We start from the raw sequence: 21,715 nt of genomic DNA on the forward strand, positions 1-21,715 counted from the left end.
CAGGAAATATTTTATTTAGGCTACAGCCCGGTCCAGGGGGCTCAAGCCTCAAAATCTGGACCCAAGAGGGAAGTAGTACATATATGTCAGGCATTGGGTTACAGTGAGAAGAAACTTACAGCCTCAAAATTAGGTAAATTATTATAAATTTAGAGGAAAACAAATGCTAAAACAAAATCGTGTCTGAAAATCACTGAAGTCTTCATCTGAGATAAATAGCTGAGCAAGTTTCATCAGGACACAAGGCCAGGGGTTCTAGCTAGCTGTGTCCGCATCCTAGCCACACACCTGTCAGCTGAGATTTGCTGACAGAGCCAGGAGAAAACAAGGATTAAGATGCATATTTTTTATGTATTCCATTTAGCTACATCACTAATAATAAAAATTTAAAATAAGATGGCGTGCAATAGAGGACATCGATGTAGACCTTCAGCCTCCACATGCGCACATACAGGTGCCTCCCCTTTACACAGACGACACACACACACACCACAAATAATCATTTTGAAATCAATCAGAGTTCTGGGTAGCTTTGGGTTCACTGGAGGAACACATTTAGATTTTTTTTCTCTTCGAGGCCCCAAACAAACATTGCTCTATGAAACTGAGGCCTCCATCTCCAGGGAGTAGGAAAAGCCGCGGCACATCGGTGAGCTGCTAGGGGCAGAAACAGCGGGAGCAGCAGCGCAGCATCAGGCCTGTGCCAAGCTGGCCAGGCGTCTGACTTCCGGAACATCCTCATCTGGGTACCAGCTGTCTAGAGAGCACAGCATCTCCCAATAGGCTCTGGGCAGGGGCGGAGCCCCCATGGAGCGCGTGCACCACCATCTTAGTTCCTGGACTCCCGGGTTGCCCTTTTTCCGGTTAATTGGACGATCCTTGAACAGGAGGGGCGTGGCTCAGTGGGTAGAAGCTGAAGGAACTGAAAGGCGGGAGCGTCATCTTTACTCCTGGCGTCACCCTCAAGCTGCCCTTCCCTCTGAGGATTGGACGATCCCGTTGGCTGTGGAGGAAGGGGCTTCGCTCAGCGGCTAGAAACCGAATGAGCTAACAGCAAGGCCAGGACGCCGTTTTTATTCCTGGCATCAACCTCACGATGCCCTTCCTTGTAGTGATTGGGTGACCCTGGAGACGTGCGCATGTCCGTTTAGCTTTCTGCTTTGTGACCTAGCTGGCATCTTGATTCCCAGGCCGTTGTCTCCCTGGTCAATCGGCGAGACTTGCTTGGAAAGAGTAACCTGCCGTTAAAATGGCGCTGAAAGAAACCCGAAGCCGCCTGATAGTGCATGAGAAGGATCTTGAGAGGGTCTTCAAGGATGCGCTATGGTCGCTCAGGGAGAAACGAGGGGAACTCCTCGTAGGAAAAGAGATCAGCTGCAAGAAAAGCGAGGGACCTCTGTATCTGGACCCAGACGGGGAGCGGGAGGCGCACGTGGCGGGACCAGAGGCAAAACCCTGGAGGGTGTTGGCATGGGATGGAGGGGCCCTGAGCTCTAGGCTAGGGATTTAGGGCTCGATCCTGCAGACGAGGGCGTGAGTGAGCACTGGAGGGATTGCCACGGGGTGGCAGGATACCCGTGTTTTCCCAAGTGTATTCATTGAAAACTTGGTTTTGAACAGAGTCCTGGTCTCCCCGGACCTGAAATTCAACTCTCTGGTTTTTGGGTCAGGAAACTTCTATTAGGGAAAAATGATTTTTTTAAGTTAACACACTATGAGAAAAAAAAAGTACAAGTGCTAAAAACACAATTTTGAGATTTTTAAAGTTAAACACTCGTGCAGCCACTGGTGAGATGGACACACAGCATGACCAGTAGCTCAGAAGTCCCCTCCACCTTGCAGCCACACCGCCTGCATGGAGGGGAAGCACAATTGATCCTTTTTTTTTTTTTTTTTTAACTTGTGCTTCCTCATATGTGAGCTGGTGCACGTGCCAGTGTATGTGCAAGCAAGAGGTTGACTATAAAGGCCAGAGGATGCCGGGTGTGGTGGTGCACGCCTTTAGTCCCAGCAGGTGGATCTTTAGCCTGGTTTACATAGTGAGTTCCAGGCCAGCTCTGTCTACAGGGTGACCCTGTCTCAAAAGACCAAAAAAAAAAAAAAGGTTGACTTGGGTGTCTTCATTGATTGCTCTCCATCTGATTTTTTGAGACCGAGTCTTTCACTAAACCTGGAGCTCATCAGATAAACTAAGCTAGCTGGTCACTGAACTCCGGGGAATGAGCGGTTCACATTCTGAGGACTGGGATTATAGGCAGGCCACTGCACTCACTGCACATTTACGTGGGTGCTGGGGATTCAAACACCAGTCTTCTCCATGAGCACTCACCGAGCCACCTCTCCAGCCCCACAATTGTGAATTTTATATAAGTAAAATCATAGAATAGGCTTTTTGTGTCCATTTACTTCATTTAGTTTTATGTGTGAGATTAGTCATGTTGTTCCATGTGATTGCTGTAGACTTCATTGCTGCAGGCTACCACAGTCACCCACTCTAGTTCATGGGCCTCTATAGTTTCCAGTTTTGGGGAAAAATGCTGATATGGCCATTTTTGACCATGTCTTTTGCTTTGAAAACTATAATGCAAACTAGGGAAGGCTAAATGCTAAATCATTTACTACCCATCTATTGAGCCCTTTATCAGACACTCTGCTAAGATCAGGAGATAAAACAGAAAAGACCCAGCTAAGCTCTAAGGTCCTGCCCTTGAGAAACTTACTCTAATTGGCATAAAACTACAACAACCTAAGTGGACCAAAAAAAAAAAAAAAGTCAAACAATTGATAATTGATAACTTTTGAGAACAGAAGCTAAGTTACTCAAGGAGGATGAGAGCTAACTTTTATGTATTTTTTTGGTAGTTATGAGACAGGGTCTCCCTTTAGCCCCAGCTGGCCTGGAACTTGCTATGTAGACCAGGCTAGATGAACTCACAGAGATCTGCCTGCCTCTGCCTCCCGAGTGAAGAGCTAACTTTTTAAAAGATGTGGTAACCAGTTGCCTCTGAGAAGAAATGTCTAGGGAAAAATATGGAAGTTGAGTTGGCATTGCCATACAATGCATATGAACAGAAAAAAAGAGAATTCCTGGCAGGGGGGAAACCATGAAGAAGGCTCAGAGAGCAGGAGAAAGCGTGTCCCCTTTGAGACCAGTGTGGACGCATAAGGTGTGTTTGAATATAGGAGAATATGGAGCTGGAAAGATGGCTCAGTGGTTAAAAGCACTAGTTGCTCTTGCAGAGTACCTGGGTTCAGTTCCCAGCACCCACATGCAGCTAACAACCATCTGTAACTCCAGTTCCAGGGGAATCCGATGCCCTTCTGACCTCTGCAGGCATTGCATGGCACAGGTGCACTTACGTACATGCAGGCAATACGATTACTCATGCATGTAAAATAAAAGTATTTTTAAAAAAGAGTATGATCCAAGATGAGAGTAAATTTAGATCTTCTAAGTATCAGGGAAAACAATGCTATTTTAAACAGGAAGTGGTACGATCTGATGTAGTTCTTTAGTAAACCCTTCTCATTGGTGACCAGAAAATAAATAAAGCAAGCAAGTCACAGAGGTGGTTGCTCAAGTTCCAGGGGGGATGTGATGTGCTGCCATTGAACTGAAATGTAAAGGACTGAATTGTATTTGGTGTTGTCCACACAAACTTTGCATGTCAACTGATGCATCATTTTGGAGCCTGTGTGTTCCGTGATACACTATAGTTAGGATTTCTACCAAAAATGCAGTCTGAATGTAATCATGAGGGAAAAAAATTGGCATCAAGAATGACCCAGAAGTCATTAACAGATTTTAAAATAGATACCTGAGGCAGGGCTGGTGCTAAGCAGGCTGAGGCGGGAAGATCCAAAGTTCAAGTCCAGTGAGGTACAGAGGTAGTTTCATGCCAGCCTGGGCAATTTAGGAAGACTCTAATTTAAAATTAAAAAAGAATAGAAGGAGAAGGAGGAAGAAGAACCAGCATCTGGGAATGTAGCTAGGTAGTAAACCATTCATCTAGTATGTGTGAAGCCCTGAGTTCAATTTCTAATATCACAGAAAGAAAAAAGGGATTGAGTTCTAGGAACTAAATGCAACTTACAATCCTTCCTTAAACTAGGAAAAATAATTTCAGAATAATAATGCTGGGCATGGTGGGATATGTCTGTAATCACAGGACACAGGAGATGGAGGCAGGAAGATTGGAGGTTTTAGACCAGCCTGGATTATATGAGACCGTCTCAGAAAAACAGTATAGGCACCAGTGAGACAGTCTAGAGGGTAAAGGCTCGCTGCCATGCCTGATGATCAATCTGGCAGAACCCACATATTAAGACAACTGACTCCCACAAATTGTCCTCTGATCACATGTGTGCTATGGCACTGGTGCCCAAACAGAAACACACACAAATAAACGTAAAACAACAAAAAAGTGTAAAGAAAAATGTTAAATTTCTTCCCAAATGTTTCAAATGATGGGAGACTCCTAAAACAAGTATTTTTAAAAAAATATTTTATTTTTATTTTATGTGTATGAGTGTATTGCCTGCATGTATGTGAGTGCACCCGGTCGTGCAATGTCGTGGAGGTCGGAAGAGGGCTTCGGATTCCCCTGGAACTGGAGTTAAGGACGGTTCGTAGCCACTATGTGGGTGCCAGGAATCAAACCCGGGTCCTCTGCAAGAGCAGTCAGTACTCTTAAGTGCTGAGCCATCTCTCCAGCTCTTTTTAAAAAAAATAATTCTTATTTAAGACTGGGTCTCGTTATGTAGCCCTGGCTGGCCTGAAACTTGCTATGTAGAGCAGGCTGAACTTGAAATCACAGAAATCCACCCGTCTCTGCCTCCGGGAGTGCTGGGATTAACGGTGTGGGCCATCAGCCCAGCTGTATTCTATATCCTACAGGAAGCTAGAATGTGAAAGGAAGCTGGGGTGCAGACAATTTTAAGACACAGCCTGTCCTTTCTTTTCCCTAAAATTCTTAGACGTGACCTTCTAGCAATTTTCCTATCCAAAAGGTGGCCCAACCCTCAGCAGTTAGGAGACTGCTGCTAGTTAAAGATTACCTTGGACTAAATACTGAGTGTCGGAAAGCCAGCCAGGGTTACACAGACACCATGTCTCAAAAATCAAACAGGGGGACTGGAGAGGTGGCCCAGTGGTTAAGAGCACTGGCTGTTCTTGAAGAGGACCTGGGTTCAGTTCCCAGCACCCACATGGCAGCTAACAACCACTCATGATTCCAGTTCCAGGGGATCTGACGCCCTCTTCTGGCCTCTGTGGGCATCGCATGTATGTGGTGCACTTACATTCTGACATAACATACACATAAAATAAAAATAAGTAAATAAAATTTAAAGTAAAGCAAAAAAAAAAAAATCTGAAAAACCGAGGACTGCAACTTCACATCATGCCTTAGACTAAACAGCAGCTCAGATCGATCCCACACAGCCCAGCTTTTTACCATCGAGTATGCGTAAACGCGCTCGTTCGCCTCAACCAATCGGTGGTCACGTCGGCGTCTCGCGGACGTCAGGGGCGGGAATTCCGTCTACACATGCGCAAGGCGGGGCGGGCCTTCTTCCTTCTCGCCCTACACCGCCGACATGGTGAGTGTGTACGCTGGGGGCTCCGAGCGGAGCCTCAGGGCCGCTGCTCCTCCACTCCGGTGTGAGAGCCCCGGCGCGGGCTGGTCCCGGGCAGCGCGTGGGGAGACGCCGCCGGCGGGGCTCGGGGCCTTGGGGAGCGCGCGCCGCGGTCGCATGTAGGGCCCGGCCAGGTGCCTGGGCCATGCGTGCGCGCTGCCGGGAGGCGGATGGCCGGGCGCTGCTTCCCATGCCGATTTCGCGCCGGAGCCAGATCCCAGAAGCCGACTTCTTATTCTGGAAAAAGTGACTTGGGAGCGAGAATAGTTATTGAACGAGTTTATTATGTACATATTTAAAATGTGAGACTGGAAAGCGGGAGACTTGCCAGATGCTAAAACCGCAGCACTTCCGTGGTGGGAGAGTGGCCACGGGGATATTTCAAGAGTTGAAAATGCCAGTGACTAAACGTAAATCGTTCTGAAACGGCCTACGTTGTTGTAAGCCCTAGCCCTGCAGAATAAAGTGTTTCAAACTAACTTGGCTATTTTTTCTCCCCCATTTTAGGTGTTCAGGCGCTTCGTGGAGATTGGCCGGGTGGCCTACGTCTCCTTTGGGCCTCATGCTGGAAAGCTGGTCGCGATTGTAGATGTTATTGATCAGAACAGGGTATGTGGTTTTTAATGTTGTCTTACCGTACCATGGACCATATCCACAGCCACAGTGGCCCTCTGGTTCAGTGATGCAGGTGACAGCTTTAACTTTCAGGAAACACTGTGGGCATAAGGTTTGCAGCACAGACCAGGCTTAGTTATTATTAGCTACATTATAATCTCACAGGTAAAATAGGATTTTTAGTCACCCACCAAAACAGGTTATTTAAATGAGTTACTGTATCTAAAAGTAATTTAGAGGGGCCGGAGATGTAGGTCAGTTTGTAGAGTGCCTGATGATCTCAAGACCCTGCGTTTAATTCCTAGGCACTGCATAAAATTAGGTGTGGTGTGCATGTTTGCAGTCTCAGCACTTGGGAGGTAGAAGTAGGAGGAGGTTCAGGAGACCAGCCTGGGCTACATGAAACCCCATCTTAAACAGCATTTGAGCTTATAGTAGATCAAGTATACAGAACATTTTAAATCGTGGTGAGTTTGGTCCTGAAAAGACAGATACTTGGCCATCTTCAATTTTGTGTTCTACGCTGAGCTTGATTCCTGTGTTCTAGGCTTTGGTTGATGGACCTTGCACTCGAGTGAGGAGGCAGGCCATGCCTTTCAAATGCATGCAGCTCACCGACTTCATCCTCAAGTTCCCACACAGGTAATGTGGACCAGTCCTCCTTTGGTATCTGGCTTGTGCCACTCTGTTGTCTTCCCCCTTGATAGTGTGTAAACAATTCATAAGGTTCAGAGCCTTTCCAGAGGAGGGGTTCACATTCTCTTCCACCATGGAAGTTGTCTGGCTCACCCATACTTGCTGTTCTCCTTTTTTCTGGTGTCCCTTTTACCTACTACTACTGCTGTTTGACAAGACTGGGAATTGGACCTGTGGCTTCATTAGGCAAGCACTCACCATTGAGCAACACAACCACCTGGTTTGCCTTGGTTTCTTTAGTTGGGGACAGTGTGTTTGGGGACAGATTTTTACTGCCTAGCCCAAATCCCCTCAAACTCTTAAGTCCTCCTGCTTCGACCTCCCTCCTGGGATTCCAGGTGTGTACTACCACACCCTGCTTTGAAATATACAAATATGTTGGCTCCAGTGTCATTTGTTGACTTTGTATCAGTTACAAAGCATTTAGCTTAAGAGCCTGTGCTCCCAGTTTATGTACAGAAAATTGAGGCAACAGGAAGCTTTTCTTTTTGGTCTTTTTGAGATGGTCTCCCTGTAGCCGCAGCTGGTCTGGAACTCACTATGTAGACCAGCCTGACCTCTCACAGAGATGGACCTGTGTCTGCCTCCTGAGTGCTGGGTTTAAAGGCATGCACCACCTCACCCCGTGCAGCTGTCTTTTTTTTAAACATGGAAATTAAAAGCAGTGCCATGTGTTGCTGTGCAGTTGGCTCAGTCAACAGTGACATCAGGCTGTGATGAGACACCATTACCTGCCATCACAGATCTAAGCCATAGTTGCGGAGACCTGTGTAGGGATAGTTAGGTTCTATATTTGGGTTATCTCCCCACTTGTGAAAGCAAAAGTAGACCAGAAACTTGCTTATTCCAAAAAAGAATGGCTTTTTGCACATCTATTTACTCAGTGGTATCAGATGTGTTTAGAGGTGATTTTTAATTCACAAAATGGACTATGTAGCAGCTCTTTAAAATAGTGCTTGAACCATTTGTGGTGGCGTACACTTTTAGTCTCTGCAGAAACAGGCAGATCTGTATGATCAAGGCCAGCCTGGTTTACTCAGTGAGTTCCAGGCCAGCTGAAGCTACAGGATGGCTTAGAACAGCAACAACAAAAATAAATAGTGCTTGAACTTACTGTTTCTCTGAACATCTTCCATTAGGTAGATCTAGTGTGCTTCTGTGCTATGAAGACAACTCAAGATTGACATGAGCAAGGAGGGGGCCTTTTCAGAGGCAAGGTTCTGGTCTTGGGTGTGTGTGACTGCAAAGCTGATTTCTTAAGTGGCTTTGGTTCTTTCCAGTGCCCGCCAGAAGTATGTACGAAAAGCCTGGGAGAAGGCAGACATCAATACAAAATGGGCAGCCACAAGATGGGCCAAGAAGATTGAAGCCAGGGAACGGGTAATGGCATGAAGCTATCTGAACTCTCATGTTGGGGGGATGTTGGTAGGTGGTGTGAGAGATCATTTTGTTTTCTTTTTAACAGAAAGCCAAGATGACGGATTTTGATCGTTTCAAAGTGATGAAGGCAAAGAAAATGGTAAGTTTTGAGATTTATGTTCTTTAACTAGGTAATAAGGAATTGTTATATGGGGCCAGCAAGATGGCTCAGCAGGTAACCTGCACTTGCTGCCCAGGCCTGATATCTGAGTTTGGATCTTCAAAATGTTCAAGACTTAGTTGAGAAGAGGAAGCTGTTTGGTGCATGCCTGTGTGTGAATGGTTTCCTGGGTTGGTATTTTTCAGAGGAACAGAATAATCAAGAATGAAGTAAAGAAACTTCAGAGAGCGGCTATCCTGAAAGCTTCTCCCAAGAAAGCGCCTGTTGCCAAGGCTGCCATTGCAGCTGCTGCTGCAGCAGCGGCTGCTGCTAAAGCTAAAGTTCCGGCTAAGAAGGCAACAGGGCCTGGCAAAAAGGCTGAGGGGCAGAAGGCTGCAGGCCAGAAAGCCCCTGCCCAGAAGGCAGCGCCTCCTGCCAAAGGTCAGAAGGCTCAGAAGGCTCCAGCCCAGAAAGCTCCAGCTTCCAAGGCAGCTGGCAAGAAAGCATGAGCGACTTTCGAAGAATAAAGATTCTGTTTGACTATTCTCAGTTCTCTTAATGTGTGAACTTAAGAGGTACAGTAGGAGACAATTGATGGGGTGTAGCAGGATTGGTCACTACCCATGCTGCTCATCTTTCAGAACGTAGCATCAGCAGTGGGACCTTCCCTTGTGCAAACAAGGAAAGCTGTGAATAGGCTGATGCACAGTCTGGTACTTTGTTTTTAAAATTGTACACAGTGGTTCAGTGCATACCTGGCATGTGTACAGGCTTAGTTGATGCTCCAACACTGAAAAGGTATTCTGTAGAAAAGACCAGCTTAAATATATTGGTTAGAGTTTCTCTTTCCCTTTGTCACAAAATTTTGATGATTTTTGGACTGTAAAGGAAACTGAGTAGAAGTAGTTCTGTGAAGCTGTTGTGCATTATAGAAACTTGGGGAAATATTCATAGTGAGACTCATTTCTAGTCAGCTGGCTTCTAAGTTTACTGAGAACAAAGCATGCCATCCCTTACCCTCAAAGCTGGGCCCCCAGCTGTTGCTGCTTGGCATATGTGTGTACCAAGTTTGTCAGCTCTGATGCTTGAGCATGAGGACATTTGGGGTTTGGTTATGTGGTCCCAGGAGTGTAGCCAGTTCTGGTGAGGTTGGGACAGGGTCTTCACTGAGAGGAGCATAGCAGATGGGGTTTGGAGATCATCCAAGCCATGGGAAGCTGGCAGGAAGTTAAGTATGCCAGAAGGCTGCTGGTTTTGAAGAGAAGTTTAGCCCTTGTCAAAAAAGATGGAGTGGGGTCCAACTAGAGGAGCGGACACAAAATGTTCTTTATGAGAGAAAAAGAGAATAGTAAAATTTGCCCCAGGAAACTGAAGACCTTTACTTTTATTTCAGACTGGAATTTACATGGTCACACTGAGGTAAGGGTTGGTATGGAATACCACACAGTGCAAATTTGAGATGACTTGGAGGAGGGGAGGGCTTCCATCGCCAGCTTTGTGGGCTCTAGCTTTGCTCCTTGAGGTGCTTGGATGGGATCATCCTTAGGATTTAGGCTGCTCCTAGCAAATGGAGCCTTAAAGGAAGAGCTTAAGGCCCCTGGAGTGGAACAGGATTAGGAGGTGGGCCCTGCATGTGGTTATTTTACCTAAGACAGGTCTAGTCATACTGCAGGGTGGGAAAGAAGATGGAGAGCTTTAAATGTCCAGGCTAGGAGAGGTCCATTTATAGTATGGAGAATACACAGTTGGCCAGCTACTGTCAGATGTACTCAGGGTCATACCCCTCCTTAAATCCTCATAACCCTCGCCAGGTCACTGAGTAATGTTCATACATGTTGCAGTGTCTCTAGGGTTCAGGCCTATAATTTTAAGACTTCAGTTAAAGGGGCTGAGAGGGTGGCTCAGCAGTTTAGGGCGCTGACTGCTCTTGAAGAGGACCCAGGTTCGATTCCCAGCACCCACATGGAAGCTATGAACTGTCCTTAACTCCAGTTCCAGGGAAATCCAAAGCCCTCTTCTGACCTCCACAGCACTGTACGACATGGGTGCACACACATGCAAACAATACACTCATACACATAAAATATTAAAAACCAGTACTGACTCTAATTGAATCCATTCTGTGATTCTCCAGTCCTCAGCAGCCACATGATTGTTCTAGAACATACCACACAGAATTGAGTAGAAAATTGACCACACACCTGACTGGTTGCTTCCCTTGCCTCTTCCCCCAGGCACACTCCCTAGAGTCTTCAGGCTAGGGAAACCATCTGCTGGGAGGATCCCTAACACTTCCAGGGTAGAAATCTGGCTAGTTCGAATAAAGTCCTTCTGTGAAGGGTTGTGGGACCTGGAATCTCAAGAGAAGAACCCTACCCACATCATTCCTGGATTCCTGATCCACAGACCTAGGAAATGTGCTGCCTTCAGCCAAGTTTTGATTTTTTCAGGAAGGAGCAGATTCCTTCTCAGGTTCCTCCTCCTACCTTCTCTCCCTGTCTTCCTGCAGGGCTGGGGATGAGGAATAGCCAGGCACCAGATCCCTGCAACAGCAACAAACCTAGGTACCTGGGGTGGCTCTTCTGCGGCTTGTGGGAGGGGCCAACTCTTCACTGCACCAAGATGCTGGTGGGAGGAGCCAAGCACCCGAAACCTAGTTCAGTAGGACAGGGTCTAGAAAGCGGCTCTTGCGTCCTGGAGGAAAGCTGCTGGGGATGAGTGATTTCAGAAGCGAAGTGTTCGGTGATTGGTTGCTGTGTGCTGTCAGGCCGTTGTGATTGGCTGGCTTCGGGTTGTATTTATGACTACTTCATGTTCAGAACCTATGTGTGCCCGCCTGAAGTTTTGTACATTCATTGCAAACACTTATTTGGAACTTACGACTTCAGTCAAAGAACAACTTTTCCTTTGTAAGACGGGGGTGGGTGGGGTGGGGGGGGTGTCTCGCTTTGTTGCCCTGGCTGGCCTCGAACTCCTGAGCTCAAGCCAAGTTTCCTGCCTCAGCGTCCAGCACCCATGAGACAGGGCTCTCCCCACCACACCTGCCTTCTCCTTTCCTGGGCATAAAAAGTAAGGCATTGGTTGGTTTGAGATACAGCCTCAGTGTAGCCCAAGGTGGCTTTGAACTGCCAGGTTTGCACCCCTACGCCCGGCAAGAAGGCTGCCAATCTCACCGTTCCTCTCCTCTTTTCCCTTCTTCCTTCTTCCCATTCTTATTTACAGAGGTATAACTTTTTTTACACAGTGCTACTATTTAAAATTGGTGCCAATTACAGATAAATAGCTGTAGTGATTGTGTAACAAGCACAGAGCTGGGAGGCGGGGAGGGACATGCCAGGGAGCCCCAAGCCGCAGCTGCTCGCCCTGCAGACCGTCCCGCTGCGCACCGGCCTCAATCTCCAACCGGCAGCAATTCTGGCAGTCCCTGTGGGCACGCGCCCCAGGAATCCGCCGCCTTCCTTGGTCAGTGCGAGGTCGGGCTGCCGGGTCACAGAGACGCGGCCTCGGGGCAGCCTAGAGCGTCCCAGGTGCGCTCTCGCTTCCGGGTCAGTAGCTTGGCGGCCCCGGGGCTGGAGAGGAAGAGCGTGGGTTCCAACGATTTTGAGGGTTCCGACGGTTTTGTCGATGGCTTGTGGCAGGGTCGGCGCCCTGTCGCAGGCGTTGGACCTTCCTGCGACTTCAGCCTGCGGTGCGCTGACTCTGATGTGGGGTCCCCAGCTTCCCACGGTGCAACGGGCGCCGTGGGGAACCCGGCCAGCAGCAATCCGAGCATCTTCCCTCTGGTTGCATTCTGTTACGCCTGCCTCTCTGCAGACCCTGGGCTGTCAGTGCCCGCTCCCTGTAAGCATGCTGCAACAACGCCAGTGTGTGGATACGCACCCCGATGGGACGGGGTACCCTGGATCTTCAGCCCCCGCGAGAGAGCCTGTCGGAGGCTCCTGGGACCCAGCAGGCGGGGGGAGGTGCCCTGAGGAGCAGGCCCAGCAGTGCTGGAGGAGGTTGGGGTGTCACCGTGGGAATCGGGGAGCCGGAGGACCACAGGAGGGTGTGGGGATGCAGAGCAGGGTCCACAGCACTTACGGCTGTCCTCTTGGCTTCTAAGGTCCTGTTTGTCCAAGGCCAGAAGACAGTGCAGGAAGCCAGGGATACCAGTCATGCTTCAAACCGCTTGGCCTCAGGTCAGTTGAGCTTCCTTTCAGTCTGTCCTCAGACAAGCTATCCGGTTATCCGAAAAGGCTGAAAAAGGCTCCTTCGGCCAGGCTGTGGTTTTCTCTGCCTCCCATTACCAAGGACTGTGGCCCTTGTAAGCGTGCGGTGGAGGAAGGAAGTTTTGACAATAGTGAGGTTGGCAACCCAGGTGGAAGTGGAAGAAAGTCAGACGTTCTTCCTTGAAGCGTTTGTTTCACCCATTGTGGGTGTGTCCCTGAGAGACCAGCGTTCAGTGTGTGCATCTTTTTTTTTTTTTCTTTCTTTTATTTTTTTGAGACAGGGTCTTCCTGTAGCCCCAGCTGGCCAGGAACTCGCTGTGTAGACCAGGATGGCCTTGAACTCACAGAGATATATCTGCCTCTGCCTCCCGAGAGCTGGGATTAAAGGTGAGTGCCACCACGGCCAGCATGCATCTTCTGCTTTTTTTTTTTTTTTTTCATCTTTTTGAGTCAGGGTCTCCCTGTAGCTAGCCCCAGCTGTCCTGGATTCACTATGTAGACCAGGCTGGCCTTGAACTCATGGACATCTGCCTCTGCCTCTCAAGTGCTGGGATTAAAGGCGTACGCCACCATGCCCAGCCAAAATAGGTATATGAATGAAGCATTTTTTTTTTTTTTGGTCTTTTTGAGACAGGGTCCCCCTGCAGCCCCAGCTGTCCTGGAACTCACTATGTAGACCAGGCTGGCCTTGAACTCACAGAGATCCTCCTGCCTCTGGCTCCCAAGTGCTGGGATTAAAGGTGTGCGCCACCATACCCGGCTGCATCTTCTGCTTTTAAACTTTTATTTTACATTATTGTGTACGTGTACATATAAACTTGCCACAGAGTGCATGGAGGTCAGAAGACAGCTTCCACGTTGGATTCAGGGGATTGACCTCAAGTAGTCAGGCTCTGCAGCAAGCTCCTTTACCCTTGAGCCACCTACCAGTCCCAACGTTTTCCTTTTCTTTCCCTTCCTTCCTCTTCCCTCCCTTTCTCCCTTCTTCCCTCCCCTCCTTCCCCTCTCCCCCTCTCCCCCTTCCTCCCTTCCTTCCTCTCCCCCTTCCTCCTTCCCTTTCCTTCTTTCTCCCTCACTCTCTTCCTTCCAGACAACCTCACTGTATAGCTAGCTATGAGGACCAAGTTGACCTCAAACTCACGGAGATCTTCCTGCCCCTGCCTCCCTGAGTGCTGGGATTAAAAATTGCACAATCATTAGATTGGGCCAAACCAGCATAAGCAGAGCTCCTCAAGAGGAAGAAGGCTAGTATACTCTAGAAACTGGATGAGGTCAGTGAATGTGGTTACAGACAAATGGGAAGGACTGTTTGGGGTAGGAGGAGATTGGTAGTGGTGGACTAGGAAATGTGAGGCTCTGGTGATGGCTGGGAGTGAGGCTGGCTGGGCTGTAGTGGGGGTGAAAGCTGGTATTACTGTGACCTGTGGGTGCTGTCCACAGGTGCCTGGAGTGTGCTCTGGATTTCTGGCACACACTTGTAGATGCCCATTGGATACCACCTCTGTTGAAAGCTATGTTTCTTGTGGAGGAGTGTCTCCATTTGCTCTCTCTGTCACTGTTTCTCGGTACTGAGTTCTCTAGTTCTTGTTTTGAGAGGATGCTCTGATGGAGTCCCAGCTGTTCAGCCACAAGAGGCAGATGAGCTGTCTCAGTGGCCAGAATATATATTTTCTCCCTCCATCCCAGAGCAGAGTGACAGGTGCATTCCCTTTGTCCTGTACCCCAGGCAGGCCCTAGGACTCAGGCTGCTTTAGGCCCCGTCAGAGCACATTGCGCCATCTGGGAGCACACTGGGGCCTTATAGGTTTCCAAGAGTCCAGCCTGGGGGAAGGGGCCCATGTGATACAAAGGGAGGACCATAAAGAGGGAGTTTGGGAAGCTGTTTTCCAAGGGGAGGCAGGAGCAGGTGAATGTGAGGTTCTGTGCTTAGCCTTCAGTTTGTAAAGGTCTGCGAGGCTCGGATGGGGTACACAGCCCAGGTTTGTTTGACAGATGTGGATTGAAACTCCTACTTCCCTTCCTGGCTTGCTGTGACCTGAAGTGGGGCAGTTTCCTTTTGAACCTTAGAGTATGACTTGAAAATAAGGAATAACAACTCCCTACTGGCATACATGTTGTAGCAGTTAATGAAATGTGAGATTTAAAAACACCACCTAGGAGCTCACAGTGCACCACCTAGTGCACAGAACTTGCTAGTATCAGTTCCCTTTATTCCTGGGAAGATAGAGGGAGGCCAAGAGGAGGCAGAGGGTCACCCCTAGTAGAGAGGACAGCCTTGGTAGGTGGGTAGAACTCAGAAGATGGCAGGGATCTGTGTCACGGGACAGGAAGCCATCAGCCTGTCTCTGAAAACAAAGGATCAAAGCTGGGCTTCTCAATCTTTTTCTGCTTGACTCTTTTTTTCCCCCAAAATCATTCATAAAACATGTCTCACTGAAAACTTTGAGCTAGTCTGGAACTTGCTATATAGACCAGGCTGGCCTTGAACTCATGGAGATCTGCCTCTGCCTCTCAAGTGCTGGGATTAAAGGCGTGTACCACCATACCCAGCCAAAATAGGTATATGAACGAAGCATTTATTGTTTTTTTTTTTTTTTTTTTTTTTTTTTTTTTTTTTTTTTTTTTTGGTCTTTTTGAGACAGGGTCCCCCTGCAGCCCCAGCTGTCCTGGAACTCACTATGTAGACCAGGCTGGCCTTGAACTCACAGCGATCTGCCTACCTCTGCCTCCCAAGTGCTGGGATTAAAGGCGTGCGCCACCATGCCCAGCTAGTGGTGAGGTAATCTTGGAGGAGTTGTGGGAGGGGGAATAGGATCAAAATACATTTATGGAACTCTTGAAGAATTAATAAATTTACAAATTCTGAAGCTGATGAGATGTCTCAGAGATCAAGAGCCCTGGCTACTCTTGCAGAGGATCTGGGTTCGGTTCCTAGCACCCACAGCCATCTGTAACTCCATATTGGGGTCATAGAAAATAAAGCAACAACAGATTTTCTGAATGCACGAGGACCAAAAATTAACTTAAATATGTAACAAGCTGAAGGTGTTCCTGGCAGCACTCACCCCTGTTGCATCCCAGGACTCCGCTGTAGCCTTGGTTAGGAACACATGTGCACTTTGCACTGCATGCTGTCATACCATGCTATGCCACTGAACACTGAAACACCTCAGCTTGGGTTCCAGATTACTGTGTGTTATAGCTGCAGTGTTTTTGCCTGCATCCAGTTCCAGGGGATCTGATGCCCTCTTCTGGCCTCCACAGGCATTATACAATATAGGTGCACTTAACATACATGTAGGCAAAATACTCATACACACAAAAATAAAAATTGAAAATCCTTATACAGTTTCCCCCCAATTTTTAGACTAAGAACAGATACTACACTTGATCTTAGCCAAAAGGCCGTGAAGCGATAACCCCCCAATTAAAAAAAATTCTATTTTTTGTGTTTCATGTGCATCTATGTAAGTGCACCTGTGTTCAGTGCCAGCGGAATCCAGAAGAGGGCTGCATCACATTCTTCAGGAATGAATTACAAACAGTTGTTAGCTATCATGTGGGTGCTGGGAATTGAGTCCAAGTCTTCTTAAAGAGCAGCCAGTGCTCAGCCACCGAGCCATCCCTCCAGTGTGCCCCCCACCCCCAATTTTCGGCTTATATGTAAGTTTACTGTCTATTAAAGATGAAAGGAAATTTACATATTAATGAGATTGATGTGCTTGTTTGTTTTTATATCAAGAATGAAATCTTGGCTGAATATCTGATACATCTGATACTTCAGGACATAGCTCATCTTCAGTGTTTCTCAGAGTTGATTGCTATTTTGATTTTATAATCAGAAATGCTGAGAACACTACAAAATGGCAGCGGTATGTCCAGGACCATTGTAGAAATGTTGGAAATTCTGGCCTTTGAGATGACTCATCAGTAAGGGCACTTGCCACTAAGCTGAGGACTTGAGTTTGATCAGGTTCCACATGGCGGAAGGAGAGAACCAACTCCCGCAAGTTGTGCGAAGATCTTCGTAGAAGTGCGGTGGAGCACATGCACCCATGAACATACACACACATCAAACAATAAATAAATAAATTTTAAATACATTTTGTTTTCATTTTATGTGTATGAGTGTATTGCCTGCATATATGTAAGGGTACCCTGTGTCCTGCAGTGCCTGTGGAGGTCAGGAGAGGATTTCACATCCCCTAGAACTGGAGTTATGGACAGTTGTTAGCTTCCGTATGGGTGTGGGAACCGAACCCAGGTCCCCTGCAAGAGCAGCCAGTACTCTTAACTGCTGAGCCATTTCTTCAACCCCATAAAAAAAGAAAGAAATTCTTGGAAATTCTATCCCAATTGCAAGCCAAAACTCAGTGAATGGTATTTTATGAAACTCAACAACTCAACCAGCAGTTTGTAAAATCAAACGTTCTAACACATTCCAATCCAAAGACACACAGGTTTGATACTAACATGCTGAGGAATGACAGTAAGAAAATATTTGGTTTTCATAATAAAGCCATTCTGTTTGTATGAGCAGAAAACTGTATGTATAGGGAAAACACTGTAGATATAGCATATAGTAATATCCAGTCTGAGCTGAGGTGTTTCAGTGTTTGTTGGCATCACATGGCATGGCAGCATGTACAATGCAAAGTACACACGTGTTCCTAACCAAGGCTGCAGGGAAGTCCTGGGATGCAACATGGCCAAGGGTTGCCAGAAACATCTTGGGTGTGTTAAACCTTGAATTTTTGGTTCTTGTGAATTCAGAAAACTTGGTGTTAATTTTGGATGTGGTCCCCCTCCTCAGTTTTAGAACTGTGGTTCAGAGGAGGCCAGAACATGCATTCTGTATGATTCTTTTAAGAGAATCAGCTTTCTCATAAGACAGGAAAGAACAATTTGAAGAACACTGGCAAGGTTTCGAGGGTTGGTTGCTCTGCTCAGTGGCCAACGCTGGGGAGACAGAAAAGAAGCTAGGGGAGGAAAGAATGGGGCTGTGCTCCTACTCTGTAGATGGATAGAGTCCGGTGAGTGACAGCTAGCTGTAGCAAATTGTGTATAAACCACGTGATAAGGCATGGAGAAACCAAATTGGTACTGACCAGGAAGCTTCCTTCCTGCTGGCTCTCATAGTATTAGAAGGTGCTCTGCAGACTGCTTGGGGGTGAAAAGTCATCAGTCTAACCCAACTCTGAATGCTATAGTCTGCAGTAATGAATGGCAGTGAGGGACTCCAGATTGTATAGGTAGCAAGAGTGCTGGGGCTCTACATTTGAAAGGGGGAACACTGGTGTGAGGTTGGCCCGATTCAGTGCTGACTGCTCTGGCAGACCTTCCATGGGGCTCAGGTTGTGGGCCCTTCCCAGAAGCCCACGGGGCCCTTCCCACACTCACTCAGGCCTGTTGTTTCAGAAATTGGTGACCTTTGAGGATGTGGTCGTGTACTTCACGCAGAATCAGTGGGACAGCCTGCAGCCTGCACAGAAAGCCCTGTACAGGGAGGTGATGCTGGAGAACTATGCCCGTGTGGCTTCCCTGGGTAAAACGCGGGGGAGCCAAGGCATGTCCTCAGGAGTTCTGGGGACTCGGGGTCCTGAGTTTGGATGACCGTGGCAGGGACTAAGGTCACCAGTTGCAGGGTGTGTGTGTGTGTGTATCTGGGTGTATCTGGCCCCCTTGGTTGTCCACCCACACACCCAGAACTCCAGGCAAGGACACTGCTCTGAGTGGAGAGAATCCTCTTGGCATTCCCTGTGAATGCTCTTGCTTTTTCATCCTTCCACCCGTGCTCCATTGGTGCTCCCCTTTGTGGAGGCCCCAGGCAAATAGCACGTGCACCCTTCTTGAGGAAGTTTCCTCTCTTCATGCTCAGGCCCAAGTCACAGTCTCTTCCTGTGGAACCCAGTTTAGAACCCCTCTGTACCACTTGATCTCTGGAATTCCTTTCCTTCCCATTAAGCCTGATGGAGGGTGGGCTGAGAGAGGTCTCAGGAACCCATTGGCTGTCTCCTCAACTTGTCTTTCTTTCCCCCTGGAGCTGTGTGTCCATCCCACAAGCCTGTTCTCATCACCCAGCTGGAGAAAGGTGAAGCTCTGTGGGCCTCAGAGCATCTGAGAGGCAGCAGTCTTGGTGAGTCCCTGTCCTGTTTCTTCTGCTCTGGGGAGGGATGCTCCAGTCATGCTAGAACAGTCCTCAGGTGTGCCACCCCCCCCCAGGGCAGCCCTTGGTGCCCTCTGTGACAGTGACAGTCTTCGGTGCCCCCTGTGACTAGGAAAGGCCTTGGCGCCTCCAGTGACTCTGACAAGAGCAGCCTCGAAGTTTACACTTTCACGTAGTCATTCCCCAAGCTCAAAAGCTGCCACCCGGAGCTCCCAGATGGGTTTCGTTTGCACGGTCCACTTAGAGTTCTTGATTTATGCCTTTATCATTGCAAACAAGTGGAATTCCGGCCACTGTTAAGGAAGATGTGATTCTTTGGGACAGACTGATTTTTAGGCTATCAGCAATGAAGAGTGGCTTTGTCCTTTAAAAGTTCCACTCGTGGGGCCGGAGAGATGACTCAGTGGTTAAAAGCACTGGCTGCTCTTGCAGAGAACCCAGGTTCAGTTCCCAGCACCCAGGTAGCAGCTAACAACTGTCTGTAACACCAGTTCCAGGGGATCAACGCCCTCTTCTGAACTCTGCAGGCATTGCACAACACGGATGCATTGACATACATGCAGGTAATACACTCATACACAGAAAATAAAGAAATAAATAAAATGTATTTTTTAAAAGTTCCCCTCTTCATAGTCTGCATTGTATTTAGATGAGCTAGGACTATCCTTCTGTCATGCTCTTGCACACAAACACACACAGTGACACACACACGTCACTTTGCCCTGTGACCATTCCCAGCCTGGAAAGTTGTTCCCTGGGTTTCCAGTGTTTGTTGTGTGTGCTGGGATCCCGTCATGCATGCTGGGATTGTGTGTAGCATGGCTCCCTTAGCAGCCACATCATCTTGCTCCACAGCTCTCCAGACCAACTCTGTTCAACCGCTTTTGTGAAATACATTAATTAAAAAAAAAAAAAGCATTATGTAGAACATTGAAAAACAAAGCTTTGGGCATCACTTAGAATTTGGGGTCCTTTCCTTCATTGTAGGGAGAAGAGTTGGTCATTTGGGGGTCAGGGGTTGTGTTTGTCAGCCCGTGATAGCTCTTGGAGTGCTGGCCTGCCTCTAGTCAGGCCCTCATTTCTTTTTGCTCTTCTGGGTCTGTGACTGTCCAGCTCTCTGTCTTTTCAGATGGTTTCTGATATTTCTTGCTAACCCCTCTTATGTTGCTCATATCCCCCCCTCCCCCTGCCTGCCTTCTTCCCCACCCTGAGCATCTTATCTCCTTCCCATTTTCCCATTCTGGCCATCCTCCCTGGTAGTTCTGGTGTCTTCTCCACTGTATATCAGTAGGTTTTGTTCTTCTCTTCCATTCTTTTTTCTGATCTTGTAACCATTTCAAAGGTACAACTCTCAGAATCGTCCTGTGAGAGAAATTAGGATTCCTGAGCCCTGTGTTCCTCCAGTCACTAACCAGGACTTTCATTGGTCAGCTGCGGAGCCCTGGGCCAAGGGTGGAGGGCCCAGTTTGAAGCAGGAAGCCCCTGAAGAGACAGAACCACACAGAGTGCCAAGGGGGGTAGGCCTCACCAACGACCCTCAGCACGTCGAGGGCAAGGCAGCCAGGCAGACTTTCAATCCGAACCTGAACATGGTTCTTCGAGGGGGAATGAAGTTCTGTGCCTGTAAAGAATGTGGGAAAATGTTCAGATTCAACTCGAAGCTGCTTCGGTATCGTATGATCCACACAGGGGAGAAGCCCTTCAAACAAGGCAAGGTGTGTGGTAAGGCCTTCAAGTCCAGCTACCACTACAGCATCCCCGAGAAGAACCATAGCCGAGGGGGGCGCTACGAATGCAGGCAGTGTGGGAAAAGTCTGAGTTCCAGCACAGCCCTGACTCAGGCAGGTGATCCACACCCGGGAGAAGCCCTATGCCTGCAGGGAGTGTGGCATGGCCTTCCAGCGCACCCGGCCCTTCCTCCAGCACCGGAGGCTCCACACCCGGGAGAGGCTCTACCGGTGTCAGGAGTGCTGGAAAACCTTCCGGTGCAAGTCGACTTTCATTGTCCATCAGCGGATTCACACCGGGGAGAAACCCTACAGATGCGAGGAGTGTGGCAAAGCCTTCATTCAGAAGATCGCCTCTGTCCAGCACCGGAGAGTTCACTCGGGGGAGAAGCCCCATGAATACAAGGTGTGCAGGAAGTCTTTCTGGTGGTAGAGGAGTTTCGCCCAGCACCGGAAACTGCACCCGGTGGAGAAGCAGCCCCTGAAGAGTCTTGAGCTGACCCAAGGGGACTCCGCAGCCTTCCCTCAGGCTGTAGGCCTGCCAGGCTCTGCTCCAGCCGGGATTGTACCTTCCCCGACCTTCCCACGTGCTGTTCTCATTCTCCCCTCCAGCCCTCTGCTCTCGTTGCTCCCCGCGTTTGTAGCACCTTCTTCACCCGCCCAGGTTGTCCGAGTCTTCCAGGGCCTCCCTCCCACTGTGAAGACTGTCCCAGCTATGGGTTATCGTAATCCCCTCTCGGCCCTCATGAGCTTTGTCTTAGCACTCCTGTTGGTTCTCACAACCAGCAGCTGGCTCCACATAAGCTCCACTTTACTGAAGTCACTTAGACGCTGTTTATATAACTTATTTTTTCTGGTAGAGAACGGAGCTTCGCTTTGGTCCCTTTCTTGTACAACAATGGCTGTATTCCCATTATAGGTCTGCTGGTATAAGAACTGGGAGGTTACTAGAAAGAAGCAGCACTGGGACGAAGGGCGAGATGGCTCTGTGAGTAAAGGTACTTGCCACCAAGCCTCACAACCTGAGTTCAATTCCCAGGACCTGTGTGGTTGGAGGAGAGAATTGACTCCTACACATTTTCCTTTGACATCCATATGGGTGCCCTGGCATGAGTGCACCCCTACACATACACACACACACACACAC

The 21,715-nt window shown here is 48.4% G+C and overlaps 3 protein-coding genes and 1 pseudogene across 3 annotated transcripts; 3 read left to right on the plus strand and 1 right to left on the minus strand.

Annotated features, from left to right (window-relative positions):
* Positions 1 to 5,503: 5,503 nt before the first annotated feature.
* On the plus strand, positions 5,504 to 9,012 carry Rpl14 (ribosomal protein L14). Its single transcript, XM_008849433.3, has 6 exons — positions 5,504 to 5,601; positions 6,145 to 6,246; positions 6,800 to 6,894; positions 8,229 to 8,328; positions 8,414 to 8,467; positions 8,674 to 9,012. The coding sequence occupies exons 1-6, from the start codon at positions 5,599 to 5,601 to the stop codon at positions 8,974 to 8,976; spliced, it is 657 nt and encodes a 218-aa protein (XP_008847655.1). The 5' UTR covers positions 5,504 to 5,598; the 3' UTR covers positions 8,977 to 9,012.
* A 2,589-nt stretch (positions 9,013 to 11,601) lies between these two features.
* LOC103747175 (zinc finger protein 621-like) lies at positions 11,602 to 19,361 on the plus strand (the record flags this gene model as incomplete). Its single annotated transcript, XM_029554284.1, has 5 exons — positions 11,602 to 12,307; positions 12,570 to 12,645; positions 18,094 to 18,220; positions 18,719 to 18,811; positions 19,333 to 19,361. Coding segments are annotated over exons 2-5 (273 nt in total), but the record flags the coding sequence as incomplete, so codon positions are not given.
* On the minus strand, positions 15,938 to 16,092 carry LOC115067062 (annotated as a pseudogene).
* A 274-nt stretch (positions 19,362 to 19,635) lies between the features above and the next one.
* LOC115067046 (zinc finger protein 621-like) lies at positions 19,636 to 21,501 on the plus strand. The gene is given in 4 exon segments (XM_029554273.1): positions 19,636 to 19,727; positions 20,184 to 20,681; positions 20,683 to 21,336; positions 21,429 to 21,501. Coding segments are annotated over 4 exon segments (1,317 nt in total).
* The last annotated feature ends 214 nt before the right edge of the window (positions 21,502 to 21,715 follow it).

This window comes from Nannospalax galili, unplaced genomic scaffold, assembly GCF_000622305.1.
Source record: "Nannospalax galili isolate Female #2095 unplaced genomic scaffold, S.galili_v1.0 scaffold443, whole genome shotgun sequence".
NCBI lineage: Eukaryota > Metazoa > Chordata > Mammalia > Rodentia > Spalacidae > Nannospalax > Nannospalax galili.

Coding starts and splice junctions, on each gene's coding strand:
- Rpl14 (XM_008849433.3), top strand. Junction 6,247..6,799: donor ATGTTATTGATCAGAACAGG/GTATGTGGTTTT, acceptor CCTGTGTTCTAG/GCTTTGGTTGATGGACCTTG. Junction 6,895..8,228: donor ATCCTCAAGTTCCCACACAG/GTAATGTGGACC, acceptor GGTTCTTTCCAG/TGCCCGCCAGAAGTATGTAC.